Genomic DNA, 23157 nt, shown 5'->3' with positions numbered 1-23157 from the left:
AGTAGAATTTTGTTTTTTTTCTCTCTCTCTCTTCCCTCTCTCTTCTCTTTCTATATATTGCTAATGACACTCCCTCCCTTACTCTTACGAGATTGGCAACCATACACTACTTATCACTATTCTACAAGGTAACTCCTAGGTAGATCAAACATTACAAATGTTTGTCTCCCTATTGACAACTTATACTACTAATCTACATGGTAACTATCTACATCCAAACAGACTAAGGGAAAAACTATCTGCATCCAAACAGAATAAGGAAATCTAATTACACTTGTTTAATGTACCAACATCAAAAGGGAAAATGATATTTTTCCCCTTTTTTCCCGGGCTACCCCTTGTAGTCTAAAAAGAGTAATCATAGTACGTACTAGAGGATGGGGTTGCTTCTCAACCTTGAGGTCGCAGGTTCGATCCCATCTTACCCACCATAAAAATACACTAAATACACTAGAAAGGGGTGCATATCACTTCCCATACAAAATTAATCGACAGAATTGAAATGATGAGCAATTGGATTGGAGTAGGTTGGGATACAAAAAAGTAAGTATTGTACAGAAAGAGAAAAATAACTAAACTACTTGCTTTGCCTTTGCTAGGCCGGCTATACGAAGAAAAGTCTAGTCTATTTTACAATGTTTACAATGAAACTTACCGTGAACATTTTTGGAACTATGTAAAATGGGATTGCTTAGTTATAATTTCTAAGCTTAAGAAGGGTTTGTCACAGCACAGAAGCTTCATGGGAATTTTCTAAGCGAAATGATCTGGTGTGTACATGTAGCTGCACGTAATGGTGGGGACGACAAACTTGCAATTTTGGTGTTTGATTCAACAGCAACCTGTTATAAAGTCGGATGATGTTCGATAAAATATCAAAGGTGGCACCGTGATTACAAAAGGAACACCATATAAAAGTTCCACTTATAAGAGCCCCTTTTAAAAGGAACACCGTGAGAATTTGTTGTTGAGTTGTGAGATGCTCTATTTTTTCCTCTAAAACTAGTATGATGAAAAGGATATGCACAAGGGGTCATTGTTTGATATCTTTCTAATTTGGTAGAATGTATACTTTATCTGTCTTTCAAATCAAAATCATTAATCCTCTATTTGTGTTGGATTTTGAGAACATATTGTGAGTGGAAAACTGATTGTTGGACTTAAAATTGTGTTCCAATAATCAGTTTTGGACTCAAAATCCAAAAAAAAAAAAAAAAAAACATGGCTTAAGTACCTAATATGAATGAGAGAATTTATGTTTGTAAGAGACCAACACTTAAAGAAGAGCAATACTAGTTGTAGATGCACCTTACACTAGCAAACTCGTGTTTAACACTTAAAGATTAACACTCTCTAGATTCACCTTACACTTGCAAACTTGTGTTTAACTAAACGAAATCCTGTATTGGAAGTTTTTTCCTTAGTTTTATCTCATACAATCTCAATTTAATACAAGTCCACAAGCAAAACACACACACACAAGAGAGAGGGGGGCGCGGGGCGCGTTGTTATTTCTTTCGATGTAAAATAGTGCTTATAACTATTTCAACGTAAAAGATAGCTTCGACTGCATTAGAGATTTTTCTCACACCATTACTAACTTAAAACTTCTTTATATGTTTTACAAAAATATAAGCACTACAGATGTCAGCAAGAAGTAACTATTTCAATTTTTTTTAAGTAGAGAAATATAAGTAACAACATAGCAAACATTTTTCCAAGTTGAGTAAATGGGCAAGCACATCAGTGGAGGAGGCTACGAACAAGGATGCCCTCAAAAGTGATGCCCGGCCCAAATGCTAAGAGAAGACCCCACTCCTCCCCTTCATCTCTCTTCAACTCCTCCCTCATATAATCCATAACATAAAAGATAGTGTTACTACTCACATTCCCATAATCCATTAATGCCTTCCTACTACATTGTAATTTCTCAGCTCTCAAGCTAAGATTACTCTCCAATCGATTCAATATCGCGGGGCCACCCGGATGAACGGCCCAGAACAAATCATTGAACTCCTTCAAATTCGCCTTCTCCATAAGCATCTTGCAAAACCCTTCAATGTGATCTTCAATTTTCTGAGGGAGATCTCTTCCTAACTTGAAATTTATCCCTTCCTCAGACAGTCGGCCATCAATTATGTTATGGGTCCCTGGCAAGAATTGTTGCACCGCGTAATTCAATTCCATGAAAGGCGTCTCGACGCCTTCTAAAGGGCTGGTTCCCACAATGACTGCTGCTGCCCCATCCCCAAAGAGGGCTGCCCCCACAAGATCATAAGGGCGGGCCATGTTCGGAGGGCGGTACCCTAGAATGGTAGTCTCGGAGGTCGTTAGTAGGACACGGCTACCTGGGTTGTTCTCGGCTAGATCCTTCGCAACACGAAGACCTGTGACACCTCCAATTTTTTTTAGCAGAAGATAACTATATTAAAAGAGAGGAGATTACAAGTGCAAGTCAACTGACAAAGATTGCCCAACATACAAGGAGCCCCCCGCAAGGCCCATGATTTGGCCAATCGATCTGCAAGATCAATGGCACTTCTAGGACTATGGACAAAAGAAATAAATTTGTAATCATACCTGTGACACCTCCATAACACCCAAGAAAGTATAACATCACACGGCCAACATCATTCCTCAAGCCGAGTTGACTCGCTAAATATAGATCGCCTCCGGGCAATCTTATCTCACTAGAAGAAACATAGACAACATGGGTGATATCGGAAACTGGACGTCCCCATTCTTTGATACAAGCAAGGCTCGCGTCCACAGCCATTTCTAACACCGCGGTGTTCGCTATGTCAAGCCTTTGCCTGATCGTCGGTGAGCCCTCCGTGGCTAGTTCTGGATACTTGTCTAAGATCTCCTTAGACATGACAGTGTACCTAGTCTTCACAGTGGTTGCCTTGCCTAGCAAAACAGAGACAATGGTATTTCTTTTAGTGAACATGGTTTTGAAAATTGGTTAGTGTTTTCACTCATAAAATTAGATCAATTTAGCCCTAGAATTGTAACAATTAAGAACCTAACTCATTTTATCTTAAAGGAAAGCATGTAAACACTAAAGCATGTTTGGCTGCCATGCATGAAAATTTCTTCCATAATTGAATTTTAGTTAATCAGGTGGTGAGGGCTAGGGAGGGTGGGAGAAGAAGAGACTAGAGAGGGCATGGGTGAGGAGAGGGTAAGAAAAGTCTGAAAAGAATGGAAAAGCAAAAACTCCAATAAAAATAAATTTTATTTTTTCCTACCCTCCCTAGCCCCTTTCTCACAACTTGATAAACTAATATTCCTTGTAAAAACAATTCATGATTGCCAAACGCGGCCTAAGGCCCCCTTTTTTTGGACTTAAAAATGGGCGTAAAACAAATTCTATGCCCATCTCCACTAAAAAAAGGTTGTAAAACTTGTTTTAGGCCCAAACCATTTTTCGTCGAAGAAACAAAGCCCAATGGAGTTTCTTACACAGACGCTCGAGCTTTTCCTTGATCGCCGAATCTTCGCATTTGGTATCGCGAAAGTAGCCCTCAACGAGGAATTCCTGAGGGATGACTTGATTGGGGAAGGCCTTGCCTAAAGCCAAAACAGTTGCCTTCCCCGGTGTATGGACACGCTTGTTTGGCACGCAATTGGGGTTACCATTGCCATTAAGATCAGTTCCCTGCATCTTTAAAATGAGAAATAAGCTAAGTGAAAAGATGAAGCTAATACAAGTCTATCCTGTGGTTTCCTTTCCTTAAAGGTCTCTGGTTTTAATGTGAAGGGAGCTTTTTTTGGAGAGAGTTTGGTTCCAAGGAAGACAATCATGAATGAGGAGAAAATGTATTTTTGGTAAAGGTTGGTTGGTCATTTAGGAAACGGTTGTGAAGTTTGGAGAAACCCAATTATCTTCTTATTGGTAAGGAGTGAGTGAGAATTTAGCTAGCTTAGCTTAATCTTTGCCTCCCTCTTTCGGTTCTTTGAATGAGAGCCACTCTACGCACGCACGCACACACAAATATGTTTGGGGCCGTGTTTGTTTTGGATTTTGGAAACCGATTGTGAGTCCAAAACTGATTGTTGGACCCAAAATTAAGTTTAGTTTTGAGTCCAACAATCAATTTCGGACTCACATTCAGTTATCAAAATCCAAAGCAAACTAGGTAGCAGTGTTATTTTCTCATTCCCAAGATCGAGGCGTACAAAAATCAACAGCTTAAAGGAAAAAATCAATCAATGGGACGAGTTCAATAGGCCAACTTGTAATTGCAAACAATATTCATAGACTCGATTCTTGTACATTTGGCAGTGGGTCCATGTCGATACATGGTCATTTTCCTTAAAAAAAACTATGCTGGTCCAAGTTAAAATATATTTCCCATTAAAAATACGGAGTAAGAAGATTCATTCAACATGAGAGCCAAGGTAGGTGGTGGCCCGCCAGGTAAATGGCCCAATCACCACACACGGATCGACTCATCAAGTTCCCATTAAAAGAAGATCTACACAAGGAAAAGCACTTGCTATTCATTGGTTATTAGGAGCATTCCAAAAACCTCGCCCCTTGTACAGGAAGGTTTGCAGAGGGAAACAATGGTAGCAGGTAAATCCTGTTATCAGAAAAAGGGTATGAAACACGAAAATCCACGGATGAATTCACATTAAAACACATCCATGTATCTTTTCCGTGTATTCGTACATCAACCGAATAGCTTGCTGATGATTTTATAGCTAAATCGAGTGTCCAACATCATTTTTATTCTAGGTTGGCAGAAAAGAATAGCCATCATGCCAAGCCCCGCGAATATTATGTAGTTGTCTTTGCCGGAGAAAGGGAGCAAATATTGGCCAGAATTGGACAACTACTCATTAAAAGGTATGCACTGGAGCGTAGACCCGCATGAACTCATCACGGACCTCCTCCCATCGACTAATACGAGGCCTCTCTGTTTAGTCCGACTAATCAATGTAAATAAGATTCCATGGATCGGTGAAGCACATCGACAGAGGTGTGCACGCGAGCGCTCTCCTTTAAGCTTGTCTAATCAGACTAATTATGCACTTCAATTTAGCTCGTCAAAGTCAATATTTTCTCGATCTCTTTCGCATTCTTCCTTTCTTCATTCACATTCTTCATTTTTAGGCTGGTCATGGTTTTGAATCCTCCCCCACCACCACCACCACCACACACACACACACACAAAAAGAAAAAGAAAGAAAGAAAAAATAATATGCTATTGAGGAGAAAGCAGAGACAGAGAAGTTTTTGAGAGGATTGGGGAGAGTGAGAAAGAGTACTTTAGGCCACTTATTTCACTAAGCTCTTTGCTTACGTTACGGGTACTTTCAAGTCAGAATACCTACTAATTCAGATCAATGATGATCTTCACAAGGTCCACTTACTTGAGTCTCTACTCTAGCTGTCCTCTGATCCTCGCATGAGGGGAAACCACTGCTCCTTTGTAATTTCTCTTTCTTTTAATATATTTCCTGGTTTCTTTTCAAAAAAAAAAATTGCAAGGATCCGATGGCAAGAAAGACCAGGTCCAAGTTAGTGAATTTGGCATGCAGGTATATGGCCTAACCCAGGACAAGGGCAAGCAAAGCAATTACAAGTTCTATCCTCAACTTCACAATCTTCTTCCACCATCTCATCAAATCAAGGCTCCAAAAATACTCTTAACAAAAGAAATTTTCTTCATCCACATCTCAAACATCGATACTATTTACCCCCAATAAGACATTAAAATGCTCAAACAAACCAAAATCTCCAAATAAATCCCTCCCACTTCTATCAGTTTCTTCAAATGGTTGCAAAAAACACTACAATTGGCAAATGTATTTCATCTTCTTCATGGAAACAGTGCTCCATAAATTCAACATTTATTCAAAATAAATGAAAATTTTCCTCAAAGATTCAGATTTCAAAACTCAATATAGCCATTTTTTCCTGAATCAGAACTTGAAGACTCATCCACTACTCAAGACTATAACAGACATCATCTCAGTCAGTCTCTTCAATTGGACATACAAGCATTACAAATGCTAAACGTGTTTCATCTTCTTCCTCAAATCAAATTCTCCAAAAACTCCATTTTAATTCAAAGAAAAAGAAGAAAGATTTCCTAAATTAATTGAATTAAACCCACAATAACAGCAACAAAAACACCTGAAACAGCTTTATAAAATATCTCCCCCCACCATGACCACGAAAGACCACAGCATAGAAAAGGAAGAAAAAAGCCCAGAAATTTAACTTAAAAAGAAAATTGTGGAAGGGTGATGTCTCTGGAAATTTTTTACTAAGCCTCCCTACCCACACCAGCCCGGGCTAGGCAATTCGCATCCCTATTAGCCGATCTATGAACACGTTGAAACGGATATGAAGATCAACCACACGCTCCTAGATCTCATCTATCATGTTATCAAATCTCCATGTGTAGAGGTGGCTACCATCTATCCATTTGATTACATTGAACGAGTTTCCCTCCCCAATCAGCCTACTTAAGATTATTAGCTTTCTAGGAATCAACCTACGTTGAGCCAGTCAGTTTCTTAAATTGAGTATATAACCATTACAAATGGTAAACATGTTTCATCTTCATCAAATCAAAGTCTCCAAAACTCCATTTTAATTCAACCAAAAAAGAAACAAATTTTACCCAAAACGATTGAATTAAACCCAAAACAACAACTGAAACAGCTTTATTAAATATCTTCCTCCTCCATTCAAATTCTAAAAAAACTCCATTTTAATTGAAACAAAAAAGAAAAAAAATTCCCAAAATAATTAAATTAAACCCACAACAACACCACCTGAAACACCTTTATTAGTTATCTTCCTCCCTCCATGACAATGAGATTATAGCACAGCATAATATAACCTCCAACACACAGCTCACCCCTCACCCCAACCCAAAAAGGGAAGACAAAAACCAAGAAAGAAAAAAACCCAGAAATTTAACTTAAAAAGAAAATTGACGGGTCTGTGACTGGAGATTTTCCATTTCAGCTCACCCGGTGATCATGGTTCCAGCCCCTTCGTCAGTGAGAATCTCGAGCAGCAGCGAGTGCGGGACCCTGCCGTCGATAATGCTCGCAGTCTTCACACCCTGAGCCAGCGATCGAACACAACAATTCACCTTCGGAATCATCCCACCCGCAACCTGTTAAAGTATAAATGATTATATAACACCATCACTTACAGCTTAAAGTACAAACAATTAAATAACACCAACTCTAACAGGTTAAGCTTTTGAATTAATTGGATGTTTCCTGTGGTATTTCAGCTATTGCCTCGTGTTCAAAACCCAACAACTCCTTGATATTAAATAACACGTTCAAAACCTAACAACTCCATAATTTAAAAAAATCCACCCGAAATAACACCAACTCTAACAGTTTATGCTTTTGGAGTAATTGGTTGTTTCACATGATATCAGAGCTATATCCTCATGTTAAGTCATGGTTTCAAAACCCAACTCCTCCTTGATATTTTGAAAAAAAATCCGCATGAAATAACACCAACTCTAAAAGCTTAAGCTTTTGGAGTAATTGGTCGTTTCGCATGGTATCAGAGCTATTGCCTCACGTTAGGTCATGGTTTCAAAACCCAACAACTCCTTGATATTAAGATCACGTCTGGCAGCCAGGAATTTTTTTTAATGATAAATTAGTGCTAAGTTGTGACTTGTGAGAGCAGGGTGCGGCAGGGTGGGAGAAGGAGAGCGATTTGAGAGGACACGATTGAGATGAGGGTGAGAAGTGGCTAAAAATAAGGAAAAAGTCGATCTTCTTTTGACTGGAGTTTTTTGTTTCCTGATTTGTAACCACTCAGAGGCACTCGTTTCCTGATTTTTGAGCCACTACACCTGCCCCACCCCTCTCTCACAACTTGGAGGCACTAGTTTATAATGGAAAAAAAAAATCATGGTAGCCAAAAGTGCCCTAAAAAAAATCGCATGAAAGAACACAACTCTAAAAGCTTAATCTTTTGGAGAAATTACCTTCCCTTCCTCCACCATCCTCTTGACCCCCTTTATATCAATCTGTGTAACCAAACTCCCCGGATCCTCCCTGTCCTCCAAAATTCCGGCCACGTCCGTCAGCAAAATCAGCTTCTCCGCCCCGAGAGCCGCCGCCAGCTCCCCCGCCACCGTGTCCGCATTAATATTATACGCCTGTTGTTAAAAAATAAATGATTAAATATCACCAACTCTATTAGATTAAGCTATTGCAGTAATTGGGTGTTTCATCAAAACCCATATACTCCTTGTTATTAAAAATCCATCTGTATGCCTGATCTAAAAAAGTTGAAGATTAATCGATTAATGGTATTGCTAACTAGTGCCGGAAAGTGCATTGGAAACATAATTTTAAGCATGTTAAAGTCTCAAAACATTCATGAAATTACAATTCCAATGCACCTTAACCAGAAACCCATTTTTTCTTTTTGGGTTTTGCTAAAGACACTAGTTAATGTGCATTGAAACTGAATTTTACACGTGATATTTTAAACATTTTTATCAAAACATGTGTAGAATTCTGAAAGGATGTGTAAAACGATTGCAACAATCAGTTTCCGATGCACCTTAGCAAAACCTCAAAATGTGTAAATTCATGTTTATTAAAGGTCACTTGTTAGCAAAACCCATGCTTAAATAAAACCCAATTCTAAAACAACTTAAGCTTATGGAGTGTAATTAATTGTTTTCACACCTGTCCCTCCTCATCGGCCGCCACAGACGCAATCACCGGAATATGCCCATCAGCAATAAGAGGTTTCAAAACAGTGGGGTCCACCCTAGCAACATCCCCAACAAACCCTAGATCCGACGATTGGCCGGAGGGCCGAGCAGTAAGTAGCCGGCCGTCCTTACCGGAGAGCCCAACAGCGGTAGCACCCGCCTTATTAATAAGAGAGACTAGAGTTTTATTAACCTTTCCAACAAGAACCATCTCCACAATTTCCATAGTGGACGAGTCAGTGACTCGGAGGCCATTTAGAAAGTGTGGTTGGATGCCGAGTCGACTCAGCCAGAGGTTGATTTCGGGCCCACCACCGTGGACGAAGACGGGGCGGAGTCCGACACAGGCGAGGAGGACTAGGTCGTTGATGACTGAGGTTTGGAGGGTTTTTGATTTCATGGCGGCGCCACCGTATTTGACAACGATGGTTTTGCCTCGGAATTTTTGGATGAAAGGGAGGGATTCTGAGAGAATGTCGACTCGGGTTTGGGCTGGGTTTTGTTGGGGTTTTGTTAGGGAGGGAGTTGTTAGGGGTGTGGATGAAGATTTTAGGGGTGTGGATTTTAGAAGAGAAGGCTTGGGTTTATAGAAAATAGGGAAGGTGGGGTTTGGGGTTTTTAGGGTTTTGGAGAAGGGGGATAGGGAGCAGAGGGTTGAGGGTTTTGCTGTTAACATTCTCTCTCTCTCTCTCTCTCTCTCTCTCTCTCTCTCTCTGTGTGTTTAGGGTTGGGTTTTCTAGGGTTTTAGAAGGTTGGATGGAGGGTTTTGTAGGGTTTTAGAAGGTTAGATGGAGAGTTTTTAGGTCGTAAAAAGAAACAGGTGGGAAGCGAGGGAGGTTAGATCGCCTCTTTCTGGGAATTTTTCAGTAGATGCCTCTCTCATCTTTATTTTGGCACATATACGGGGAAGCTTCCTGTAAACCATTTTAGGGGACTAATTAGGGAAGAATGAAAAAAACTCTTCCTGAACATTTTTTTTTTTTGGGCCCTACATTTGGACCCTAACAAGATCAGTGGTCTTGATTTCACGTTGATTTAGAAAGTGACTTTCTCGTAAAAATACTTATTAATTTTAATCTCAGCCCTTTATTTTTTAATGGAAAGGCTGATTTCGAGGCAACCCACTTAGGCCCTGCTTGGATTACAGGAATTTTCTGAAAAGTTTGGAGAAGAAAAGTTTTCCACAGTTTCCTACATTGTGAAAAAAGAAACTTGGATGAACACATTTCATGGGCCTTCACTTTATGATGATTTCCTTTTAAGTAAAGAAATTTTATGGTGCCCGTAGGGTTGCAAATGAACCGAGCCGGATCATGAACATGTTTGGGTTCGGCTCATTAAAAGCTCGGCTCAGGCTCGTTCGTTTACTAAACGAGCCGAACCCAAGGCAAAAAATTAGGCTCGTCAAATAAACGAGCCAAACTTGAGCCTTGTATAGTTCGGCTCGGACAAGCTTGTGAACTTTTTAGGCTCGGTTCATAAAGCCGAGCCGAGCTTTAAAGCTCAGATTATGTTCGTTATATATATATACATATATACTGAGAGAGAGAGAGAGAGAGAGAGAGGAAATGAAGTATGTGCAGCTGCACAGATAAGCTATATGTGCATGGCTGCACATACCATAGTGGGGGCCACATTTTGGAAGGGATCCAAAGCATTCATTTGGAAAGCCCTTTCATGGATAGGGTGTGTACCAAAAATCAGCCCTTTAAGATCATCCTAACCCTACCATTTGTGGAGGGAAAAAATGGGCTGAAACAGTGTCTGTCCATTTTCCTCTCCAACTTTGATTCGGTTAGGAAGATCCTATAGCCCTATAGGACTGATTTTTTGTACACACCCTATACATGGAAGGGCCTTCCAAATGAATGCTTTTGATCCCCCAAAAAATGTGGCCCCCACTATGGTATGTGCAGTCATGCAAAATAGCTTATCTGTACAGCTGCACATACTTTATTTCCTTATATATATATATATATATATATATATATATATATATATATATATATATATACTAGTAAAAAACCACGTGCGATGCACGGGCCGACAAAGAACTGTACGAACCACATCATAGGTTGATCCAAACCGTTCATGTGATGGAACACAACATTAATAGGTTGATCCAAACCGTTCATGTGATGGAACACAACATTAATAGGTTGTGCCCGTGAAATCATTTCCATAGGCTAATCCTAGCCCTCCAATCTATAGAGGTCTCCATAATTAAAAAAGCATAAATGAGGGAGGTAGGATTGAAATTATGTAGCTTTAATGGGTGCCTTTGTTTAAAAGCATAAAGGTTGGGGTAGGATTGAAAATATGTGGGTTGAATGGGTGGGTTTGTTAAAAAAAGTCAAAAAAAGTGATGTGTAATTCATATAAAATTTTGGGAGAAATTCAAATAATTCTCTCCTTTTCTCTTCTACTATATAGATATACTAGTAAAAAACCCCGTGCGATGCACAGGCCGACAAAGAACTGTACAGACCACATTATCGGTTGATCCAAACCGTCCATGTGATGGAACACAACATAAATAGGTTGTGCCCCAAAAATCATTTCCATAGGCTGATCCTAGCCCTTCAATCTATAGAGGTTTCCATAATATGTTGTTCCTCTTAAATCGGATGGTTAAGATCACCCAATAGATTTTTTATTAAAAAAGCATAAAGGAGGGGGTAAGATTGGAATTATGTGGCTTTAATGGGTGCCGTTGTTAAAAAAGCATAAAGGAGGGGGTAGGATTGAAAATATGTGGGTTGAATGGGTGCCTTTATTAAAAAAAAGTCAAAAAAGTGATGTGTAATTCTCATAGAATTTTCAAATAATTCAAAAAAATCCATTAATTTTCATTGATTGGTCCAAACTGTCCATGTGATGGAACACAACATCAATCGGTTGTGCCCATAAAATCATTTCCATATGTTGATCCTAGCCCTCCAATCGATAGAGGTTTCCATAATTGTTGTTCCTTTTCAGGTGCCCGGAATCTGTCAATATTTTGCATGTGTCCTGCATGAGTAATATAAAGTAGTTATTTCGTCATTGTCATATGTCTTTACCTCTTCTTAGTAGTTTTTTCCCGAAATTGTCATAGACAAAAGATTACGATTTTACCCTCAAATAATTTCTCATAGAGATAGATGTTAGTTATCAGCAAAGGGGTTAATGGTAAAAGAGTAGTGCTGGGTAAATCCCAGATAAAAAGAAAAGAAATATCTTTTTCCTCCCCTATATTGTAGTAGATATATTAAGGTATTTATTTGATTTTTTAAGCTCGGCTCGGGCTCGTTGGTTTACTAAACGAGCAGAGCCGAGCCGAACACGAGCCCAAAAAAAAAAAGCTCGCCACGAGCCTAGCCGAGCCACAAACTTAGCGAGCCCAGCACGAACAACCCAATGTTCGGCTCGGCTCGTTTGCAGCCCTAGGTGCCCGAGCATGCCCGTGCCCGAGCATGCCCACTCGTGCAAGAGGCACCTCCCTTGATATTTGATCCAACAGCAGTACGGTTTTAAAGAAATTATATGCTCGTCCTACTGCTTATCATATCCCTCAAACTAGTGGAAACAAAAAAAATCCTGGAAGAAATATTTATTCTGTAATCTTTTCATGTGCGGATTTTTCTTAGGTTTGTGGGGGAAAATGAGAGCTTTGAGAGGGGAGGCAAGGACTTTTTTGGAGAATAATGGGAAAGAGACTTATTCTGAAATGAGAGCTCTCTGCAAGGAGAGATGAGAACTATGTTGGAGAATAAAATCTTATTCTAAAATCCATGTATTATTGGTAACTTACTGAAATTTGCATCCGATTCCATGTGTAATTATTTTTGTTACTTATTATAGGTTGGCTGGTAACTTTTGAAATCTGGAACTTCAAAGAGCTTTTTGGGGCACACCCTATTTAGGCTGTGGCTCATCTAGTGGACGGTTTGGATCATCCTACGGTGCAGGCCATACCTTACTTTTTAATAATGCGAGGGGTGCGATCATCAAAATACTGTAGTGGTGATATCATTTCCCAGAAAAAAAATTTCCCAAGAAAATACTTTCCGTAAAAATGTTTTTTCTTGCAATCCAAACAGGAGGAGGGATTCTTTTTTGTAGGTTTTTAGATTTGTTTGTGCTTTAAAAAGCATTATCGGAGGAAAATATTATTGAGGTTTGAGATATGAATCTGAGAAGAAAATTTTCCTTTGATGAGTGAGTCTTTTGGACCCATGATTAATTGAAGATGAAAAACGTTTTCCAATTGTTATGCTTGTTGTAAGCAACTCAACTCAACTAAACTAGTTGGGGTCAGCTAATGAATCCTTTAGAAAATATTCATGATTTGTTGTAAGCAATTCAAGAAAATTGGTAAAAATAGAGAGAGTTTGTTTTTTGAGCCTTCAGTTAGATCTTTCAAGTTCTTACCTAGGGAAAAAATATATTAATGCTTGAGATGTTAATTTCAGATCATGTTCATCAGGTAATGAGAGAGGCCTGATATCAAGTGTTGAGAGAGGCGTGATAGGAGTTGTAGAGGGAGAGATTTGAGATGGGATGAGCAGGGAAATGTGGCCTAGAGGCTGAAAATTAGGGAAAACAGTCTGTATTTTAAGTAGTGACTTGTCCCTATTTTTCAGCCTCCTCACTCATGCTCTCTAAACTATCTCTCCCACTCCCTGCCCCTCTCTCACCACTCTGATCTAAATATCCCATGTAAGAAACTTTCATGCTGCCAAACATGGCCTTAGAATAGAAAGTACCGGGTGAGGTGAGGTGGGTTTGAATGAGATGGTGTAAGAAGATAGTGTGGATTGGGCTTGTGATGTGGGGCATAGAAACTTGTTCTGCGTTAGCTTGCCCTTGGCGTGGGTTACCAGACCACTAAACTTGTCATCGAGATTTATTATGCAACCTTTTGGGGTTGGGTATCAATGTAGAGTTTTCTAAGACTGAAGAAACATGTACGAATGACTGATGAGGCACCACAGGTAGATTAATAACCGGCTTTGTTCCACAAGAAGAAAAAAAAACTTCCAAGCTTTAACCCAAACGGCATGGAATGGGAGTCTTAGCAACAGCAAACTGAAAACACTGGCATGAAATGTCTCAAACCAGAAAAGAAAACAAATTATCTACTCCCTCGACAAATCCAAATTAGGCAAATCACACCTCAACAAAATCATCACAAGTCTCAACCACAACTAAATGATTGATAATAGAAACAAAGCAACAAAACCCATACTAGCGATAACGGCGAAGGGAAAGGGTGTTGTTTCTCTTCCAGGTTGCCCTTCGGGAAGGGCGTACCTTGCTGTGCAAGTGTCCTTTCCCACGGAGACCTCTGTATTTCTTCCCAGCAGAAGTAAGCCCACGGAGCTCCCTGTGCTTGTGGACTGGTTTGCAGATCCAGTTAATCCTGGGATCATTTCGAATTGCATTGTGAGCCGCATCTACCAGGATTATCTCAAAGTACTTGTATGTTGAATCCTGCAGGGAGTTGTATTATTAGTACAGTTGCAACAAGGTTGGATTCAAAAAGTGTCCCGCGGGTTACATGATTATCCTTACCTCATTTATCCAATAGGAGTTCAGAACCTTCAGACCACCCAGTTTTCGGCCAGCCCGTTCTTCTGCCACAGACCTCTTGTTCCTCTGGAACTTCAATTGAGTAATACCCTGGTTCTTGGGCTTTCCATAGACAATACCTTTGGGGACGGGCCTCTTTCGACCACCACGTCTAACACGGACACGGTATATCACGTACCCCTGGGCAAAAAGCAAACATGCATTGGCAGCATTAATTCAAGTGAAGGGACAAACATCAGCTCAAGTAACATACAAACAAATTTTGCATCCGTTTTATCTTTCCAGTTTTTTTTTTTTAAAGAACACATTGCATGCATGAAAAAACCAACTCACATCCTCAAGCCATCATGATCTACACAAACATATTCATGAAGCTTATCTTTGTATTAAACTTCTCTAGTAATTGGTAGATTTTCAGAAGGGAAATTATATCTGCGCCAAGGTGTTTCGATAAACAGCGCTCCACTTGTTTGTCGTGTGGTGTTTAAAGGGATTTCATAGGATATTACGGTTCTCAAAAAGCTCTTTAAACCCTTTAAATACTGCACGACAAACAAGTGGAGCACATGTTTATCGAAACACTTGGCGCAGATATCATTTCCCTTTTCAGAATTGTAACAACGTTTGTAATTCGGATTTGAAAGCAACATGAGACAACTAATACACAGCTATGACAGAATAGAAGTATCTTTCTTGCTTATATCACAAGGTCAGGGACAAGAACATCACCAGACAATTTCAATAAGAATCCAAAAATGAGAAAACAAACATTTATGCAGGCAAAAAAACCAGAATCAAGTTGTACAGCAAATGACTAAAAGAAAGGCCGACAAAATAGAAATATTTACAAAGGTATATCAAAAGGAGCTACCTAATTGGGAATAAAACAGCTAGCCAATGGGAATAAAATCAGATCTCAACCAAACCTGTCGTAGGAGATCAGATCTCAATCAAATCTATCATTGAAATCAGAACGGCATACCGAACTTCGTGCCTTGATCGTCGTGACGCACAAGGTATCTAAGCGTATGAGATGGAAAAGGGTGAACTCAGCCAAGAGGAACAAGGAAACATGGGAGAAAGAAGAAGAGAAGGTAAGGGGCAAAGGGAAGAACAAGGCCATAGGCTAAGGCGATCTAAAGAAAAAGGAGGAGAAAATAGAAGAGGAGAGTAAGAAACAAAGGAGCACCCTCCCTCCTCTTTGTTTTTTTTTCAGAGAGAGAGAAAGAGAGAGAGAATTTGGGTGGGTGGGGGGTGGTGGGGGGGGCGGAGGGGGGGACGAGATGGGGAAGGAAAAAAAGGGAGGGGAGGAGAAAGATAAGGGAAGAAGGGGCAATTGCAACTCAGCCATGAGGGGAAGGAGGGGTAGGAGAAACAAGGGGAAATAGGAGGAGCCCATTAGGGGGGAGGTTCTCCTTTTACGATGTGCAAAAATTAGGGCCTGAGAGGGGCTATGAAGTTTTTATATGGGAAAGATCATGGGATTAAGGCGTGGGTCATAGGGGTAGCCAATAAGATATAAGGAGTCTTAGAAGAGGATTAAGTGGTGGGTCATGGTGGGGAACTAATAGTGATACAAGATATTCCTAAATAAATTTGGGCTTGGATCTTGAGTGGTGGGTCATGGGTAATGTGTAATTATAGTGCGTCATAGGGTTGATGTGGATTTCCCTCGCATCTAGGACCTATAAAATGCAACTAAAAGACTCTCATAAATCCTACATCAATAATAAACAAGGCTTCAATTGCCATTCAAAAAAAATAAACAAGACTTCAATCAAATAACCATACATAAAATTAATCCTAAGGCTGCTGGATCACATCAATAATTTATTAGAAACAATCAATGGAAGCTGGTTTGAATTACAAAATTATTAGAAGCAATCAATGGCAGCTTGTGTTATAATTTACGCACATGTGCCAAATAAAACCTTCCAATTCGAAAGAAAATAAAGACTAACGAACGGCTATAACCAAACTAAGAAAAATATCATATGCAAAATGAAAAAGCAGACAAACCAATATAGAATACATAATTCAATGGCTAATCACAGAGGAATAAGTCTCTTGACAAATGGGTCATAAAATCAACTTTAAAAGCAATTAGATGGTCAAAATAATATAAATTAAAAAATAAGAGAAATCATATTTCAACTTGACAATTGAACCACTTGCATGCCAAAAACACGATAGAAAAGAAAAAACGTTGAACAAATCATCAATGTAACTACTAAACATTGTGTTGTTTGCAACTATATATATATATATATATATATATATATATATATATATATATATATATATATATATATACACACACACACACACACACAAAGAGAGAGAGAGAGAGTCCAGCCACAAATGACACACCTCATAAACAAATAAATAAAAACCTATAGGGAAAAAAGTGTGGACATGTGCGGGTGTGGGGCTCCATGAGAACGAAAGGGAAGGGAAAGGAGGAGAAGAACAGAGGAAACAGAGCATAGAAAGGAGGAAAGAGAATGGGATGATGGCTGCTCCATGCCCACCAGCCACGAAGGAGAGGGAGATGAGAAGGGGGAAGAGAGGAGATGCAAAATGGGAATGAGGGAGGTGAAAGAGAATAGGAGAAGGGAGGAGAGGTTGCAACTCAGCCGTGAAGGGTAGAAGAAGAAAGAAAGGGAAAGAGGGGAGGAGCCCAACATTTTATTTTGATTGGGGGAGAGGGGGGTCTCTTTTTTCGATGTGTAAAAATTAGGGTGTGAGAGGGGTTATGAGGTTTGAAAATGGGAAAGGTGAGGGGTTTAAGGGGTGGGTCATCGGTGATAGGTGTAGTCAATAGGATATAAGGAGTATAAGGAAAGGTTTAAGTCGCGGGTCATGGTAGGGAACCAATGGATATACAATATATTCTTATATGAGTTTGTTTGGGCTGGGATCTTGAGTAGTGGGATCATTGGTAATGCGTAACTATAGTGGGCCATAGGGTTCATGTGGATGTCCCCCACATCTAAGACCTATAAAATGCAACTTAAAGACTAAAATGAATCCTACTTCAATAATAAACAAGGCTTCCATCAAATAATCATACATAAAACTAATCCTAAGACTGTTGTACAGCATCAATAGTTTATTAGAAACAGTCAATCGCAGCTGGCTTGTGTTGTAAATTAATTAGAAACAATCAATAGAAGCTAGCTTGTGTTAAAACTTAAGCACATGTGCCAAATGAAACCTTCCAATTCAAAAGAAATAAAGACTAATGAACAGCTATAACCAAACTAGGAAAATTATCATATGTAAAATGAAAAAGCAGCCAAACCACTTAGATATACATAATTCGATGGCTAATCACAGAAAAAATAAATCACGGACAAATGGCTCATAAAATCAACTTTAAAACAATTAGATGATCAAAATAATAGAAGTTAAAAAATAAAAGAAACCATATTTCAACTTAATAAAATAACCACTTGCATGCCAAAAACATAATAGAAAGGAAAAATGTTGAACAAATCATCAATGTAAATACTAAACATTGTGTCGTCTGCAACTATATATATATATATATATATATATATATATATATATATGTGTGTGTGTGTGAGCATGCATTTGCTGCACTCGAGCACAGAAACAGGGTGGGGCCACATTTTGGGTGGGATCCAAAGCATTCATTTGATGGGCCATTTCATGGGTAGGGTGTCCACCAAAAATCAGCTCCATTGGATCACCTTAGGGTATCCATTTGTGGGGCCAAAAATGGACAGATTTGTGGACAAACAGTATCTGTCCATTTTTGGCCCCACAAATGGACACCCATTGGTGATCCAATGGAGCTGATTTTTGGTAGGCCTCCCATCCATGATGGGGCCTTCCAAATGAATGCTTAGGATCACCCCCCCAATGGCCCCACCCCCCTGTTTCTGTGCTCGAGCGCAGCAACCCTTCTCTCTCTCTCTCTCTCTCTCTCTCTCTCTCTCTCTCTCTATATATATATATATATATATATATATATATATATATATATATATATATATGTGGTGGAAGCCCTTATAGTCCCATATTTTTCAAAAAGTACTGTACGGACCACATCATTCATTTCTATAGGATAATCCTAGCCCTCCGATCTATGAGGAACTGCATATTATGGAAACCTCTATAGATCGGACGGCTAGGATCATCCAAAGGAAATTATTCTTGGGGAACAGCCTATTTACACTGTGCTTCATCTTATGGACGGTTTGGATCATCCTATGATGTGGTCCGTAGAATACTTTTTGAAAAATAAGGGACTATAAGGGCTTACAACCTATAAAACTCTCTCTCTCTCTCTCTCTCTCTCTCTCTCTCTCTCTCTCTCTCTCTCTCTATGTGTGTGTGTGTGTATATATATATATATAGAGAGAGAGAGAGAGAGTCTAGCCACAAATGGCTAAGAAACAAATAAGAAAACACATGCAGGGGAAAAAATGTATGCAACCATGCGGGTGACGGTGTTTTGGATAAGAAAAAATGTATTCGGGCTAAGATCATCACAAATGCAGGTAATAACCATAAGATCATCGATCGTTGCATCAGCCTGATAAACCAACGATATGTGGATTTTAATATTTAAGACCGCTGCAAAAATAAATGAAGAAATAAAAATCACAAACATGAAATTCGAGCATAAAGAAAGAAGAGAAGTATTAGCCAATGCGAAGCAGCGATTGGGTCCAATCACTGCAAGATCTGGACCACTTATCCAGTAACCAGTACCTATTTTACATGACCCAGAAATCACTAGGATCAGATCCTAAACCTCACATCTCTGACTTCCAATTGGAAGGTTAGAAAATATAATAGAAAAAATTTTCAGGCCATGGCATCTCCACAATCAGTCCAGCATAAGAACGATCAAAACCACCATGATACCACATGTATTAGCCCAACCACAGTATCTAACATGTCTACAGAACTCCATCACATAGTATCGTTCCCAAAAAAATAATATGAATGCTAGCAGCAGTCGCAAGGTATGCAAATGCACCCTAAACACATGGACAAGTCCTTACAGTCACGCTGTTTTTGGGTTGAAAACTACGAAGAAGGCAGGTATGTTTTTTATTTAGAAATGAAGCTGCATATTTGAGGTGCATCCATGGACCTTGCATCTGCCTACCATTCCTCTCCGTAAACAATAACCCAAACAACAAAAACAAAAGATAACTAAAATAAAAATATCAAACAGCAAAATCAAGGAAGGGATGGGATTCATTGAGCACATCAATATACCTGCTTTGCCTTGTATCCCAAACGGCGAGCCTTATCAGGACGTGTCGGTCGTGTGACACGCACAATAGACGGGTGTTGTCGGTACTCCCAGCACCTCACCCTCTGCAAGAACCGCATCACATCGGACTGCTTCTTCCTCCATAGCTCCGAAACGTATTTGTAAGCACCTGAATGCTAGCAACCAAAATCAGAACTACATTCCAAAACTCAAAAAAAGCAACAAAACCCAACTGAAAAGACATGAATTTTTCAGACACAGAACCCCAAGATCAAAATGCTAAAACCTTACGACCCAGTAACAAAATGCTAAAACCTTACGACGGAAATTTTCTTACCTAAAACTGGAAAGAGACGAAAACAAAGCGAAGCAAGATGATATGTAGAGAAAATGAAACTGAACGAAATTGAACCCAAAATTATATTCCAAATAGTGCATCAATTTATACAGCACTGAGTCAACAATATAAGGCTCAAAAATCACGACAGCAGACACCAAAACCCTGAACGAAACTAAGATGATAAATCCTTATTCCTCCATTGCTCTGCAACGTATTTTTAAACCCCTGAGTGCTAAGAACCAAAATCAAAACCCCATTCCAAAACTCAAAAAACAACAAAACCCATCTGAAAATACACGCATTTTTCAGACACAGAACCCCAGTATCAAAATGCTAAAACCTTACGACGCAGTATCAAAATGCTAAAACCTAAGGAGATAAACATACAATAAATTTCTGCATTTCCTCAAGAGTTACTACCCTGGAGTGATGTCGTAAGAAAACTCAGAGCTTCACTAGTATAAACTGTAATCTATTTTTTCTTAATCCGAGCTGCATTATTATAAACTAAAGCCGTATCGCAATTAATGCAAAATTTGAAGTCAATTCCGTGTGAAAACAAAATTGACCAGCCCTGTAATGGCCACAGAAAAATCTCTTTGAGGTAAAAAATGGAGCGAAGAGAGGCATTATGGGGAGAAAATGAAACTAAACAGAATCGAACCCAAGATCGTATTCCCAAATAGTCGATCAATTTATACAGCACTGAATGAACAAAATACGGCTCAAAAATCAAGACGGAAGACATCAAAACACTAGACCTAAGATGATAAATCCTTAACGAGACGTTTGGATACATGGATATTATAATCCAGGATGGTAAAATCCTAAATTTCACAAGCTAAAACCAGGATTTTATACGCTAAAACCTTGATTTTATAAGCGAAAACCTGGATTCTACATTTTAAGGATTGTACAATCCAGGCTTTAGATTATAAAATCCAGGTTTTAGCTAATAAAATCCAGGATTATAAAATCCATGTATCCAAACGGCCACTAAATCGAGGAAAAAGGGCTAAAAGATGGATTATAAAAAACAAATGAAAATAAGCAACAATTGATACCAAAACCAATGGATTCATCGGAGGAAATCCTTCCTCCGCGGATACCAAAAAAAATGCCAAACCAGTCCTTGAATCCAATATAAGAAACAGACAAGAAACGAAATATAGAATCAAACCCTAAAAACTACACGGATTCAAACACAAGAACCATGGGCCGTTTGGATACATGGATTTCATAATCCATGATTGTAAAATGCTGAAATTTAGAAGGTAAAACGGGGACTTAATAAGCTTAAACCTAGATTTAATAATCCTGAAAAATGTACAATCTAGGTTTTTGCTTATAAAATCTAGGTTTTAGTTCATAATATCTACGTTTTAGCTTGTACAATCTAGGCTTTTGCTTACAAAATCTAGATTTTATTTTATAAATATCTGCGTTTTAGCTTGTGAAATCCAGGTTTTTGCTTATAAAATCTAGGTTTTAGCTTCTAAAATTTAGGTAAATTTCAGCATTTTACAATCATGGAGTTTGAAATCCATGTATCCAAACGACCTGTAAGCATTTGTAGAGATATCCAGATTCAAACAACCCAAAAACCCTAACCCTAACTCAATCCATCAGAGAATAGAAAATAATAGTGTAAACAAGATGCATAAAATATGAAAACAAAGAAGAAATCAAAAGATTTTTCATGGATGATTCGAGAAGAAATTACAGTGGCTTACCCATGGCAGAACGATCCTCTTCTTCCTAAGGTTTTCTATGGCAGAGAGTTCGGATGAGACCTCCTGGTAAAGATTATAAGGTACTAGGGTTTTAGGTATAGCAGATCTCAACCGTTTGTTTTGAAAATATCTTGACCGTCCGTTGCACTCATTTAAGTCATCGCTGTTTGGTTTGGAGAAATAATATTCCTAGTGGAAAACATTTTCCTCTGAAATGATATAGTTCTGGCTTCTTTAGAGAGATTAATTATAAATTGAAGTTCCTTCCTAATAAAACTTGAATTGGTATGCTGTAACTCTGTATTTACTTAGCCGTAATCAGAAATTGGAAAATACTAAATTTGGGGAAAAAATTATTTTCCAAACTAATGTGTCTACATCCTGTTCGGTCGAGTTGTGATTCAGATGGTCCATCGGACCGTCTTGATCTTTTGACAATTGGTTAAGCAATGTACGAGTAACTGAGTTCAGCCCTATCTGTTGTTTTCCAAATACATGGGTTGGGACGGACTAGAGGAACAAAAGGAAAGTCTTATTACCTCCTCATAGCCAAGAAAGTAAACCGTCTTTCTCTCTTCACCCACTCATTTTCTCCTCTTCCTCAAGCATCCACCAACCCCACCAAACTCAGCCTCATCAACTCCTGCCGTGTCCTCATATGAACCATTGGTAGGGCCCAACAATTGAATTGCTTAAATCTTTGAACAAGATAGGCCCCACCTGTACTTATTCTCACAATCAGTACGCACACTCTCTCATCTCATTGAATAGGACCCAATGATGAATGATTTAGATATTTGAAGTTGGACACCATATCTCGCTTTGTTCGAAGATCAAACCATTCATTTGTTGCAACCCAACATAAAGGCCTTAACCAAAAATCATCTCCCTGGGATGATCCTAACTCTTCGATCCATGGTGATTCATATATGGTACCGCCTTATTAGATTGGAGGGTTAAGATCGTCGAGATGATTTTTGGCACACGTCCTATTTACGTTGAAGCTCAACGAATGAACGATTTCAATCTTCGAAAAAAACTGGCTCAATGAGTTTTCTAACAAAAAAATATGCATTACATGATGTATGCAGTATGCACATAGGTGAGATGGGCACTGGTGTATATTGCGTCTATTCGTAGGTGAGCATGTACATTGAAAAATACAGTGAAGCCTATCTTATCCGAAGATCCAAACCATTCAATTGTTGGGCCTGATGTTATTGGATTGTGCCCCAAAAACCAGTTCCATTTTGATGATCCTAACTCTCTAATCTATGGATAAATTATATCGTATAGAAATCTCTATAGATCGATGAGTTAAGATCATCCAATGGAGATGATTTTCGTGGTAAGACGTATTTATGTTGGGGCTACCAACTGAATGGTTTAGATCTCTGAACAAGGTGGGCCCCACTCTATTTTTAAAAAATGCGTGCAACTTTGTACATAACTACATACACCATATAACACATATTTATTATAAAATTCACTGCGGCCCTTACTCCAAGATCCAAACTGTTTATTTGA

The 23157-nt window shown here is 39.0% G+C and overlaps 3 protein-coding genes across 3 annotated transcripts; all 3 read right to left on the bottom strand.

Annotated features, from left to right (window-relative positions):
- Positions 1–1597: 1597 nt before the first annotated feature.
- Positions 1598–3713, bottom strand: LOC143878121 (type III polyketide synthase A-like). Its single transcript, XM_077380440.1, has 3 exons — positions 3466–3713; positions 2590–2910; positions 1598–2396 (listed from the first exon to the last, which is right to left on the bottom strand). The coding sequence occupies exons 1-3, from the start codon at positions 3665–3667 to the stop codon at positions 1744–1746; spliced, it is 1176 nt and encodes a 391-aa protein (XP_077236555.1). The 5' UTR covers positions 3668–3713; the 3' UTR covers positions 1598–1743.
- Positions 3714–6655: 2942 nt separating this feature from the next.
- On the bottom strand, positions 6656–9655 carry NAGK (N-acetyl-l-glutamate kinase). The gene is made up of 3 exons (XM_077380447.1): positions 8698–9655; positions 7986–8159; positions 6656–7145 (listed from the first exon to the last, which is right to left on the bottom strand). Exons 1-3 carry the CDS (start codon positions 9400–9402, stop codon positions 6993–6995), a joined length of 1032 nt encoding a protein of 343 aa, XP_077236562.1. The 5' UTR covers positions 9403–9655; the 3' UTR covers positions 6656–6992.
- A 4019-nt stretch (positions 9656–13674) lies between these two features.
- LOC143878111 (Ribosomal protein L23/L15e family protein) lies at positions 13675–21786 on the bottom strand. Its single transcript, XM_077380434.1, has 4 exons — positions 21631–21786; positions 19560–19726; positions 14283–14480; positions 13675–14201 (listed from the first exon to the last, which is right to left on the bottom strand). Exons 1-4 carry the CDS (start codon positions 21632–21634, stop codon positions 13956–13958), a joined length of 615 nt encoding a protein of 204 aa, XP_077236549.1. The 5' UTR covers positions 21635–21786; the 3' UTR covers positions 13675–13955.
- Positions 21787–23157: the final 1371 nt, after the last annotated feature.

The sequence above is a fragment of the Tasmannia lanceolata genome, unplaced genomic scaffold, assembly GCF_043159265.1.
Source record: "Tasmannia lanceolata isolate RefF3 unplaced genomic scaffold, GAP_Taslan_0.1 ptg000002l, whole genome shotgun sequence".
In the NCBI taxonomy this organism is placed as follows: Eukaryota; Viridiplantae; Streptophyta; class Magnoliopsida; order Canellales; family Winteraceae; genus Tasmannia; species Tasmannia lanceolata.
This window is presented reverse-complemented; position numbering and strand designations above follow the sequence as displayed.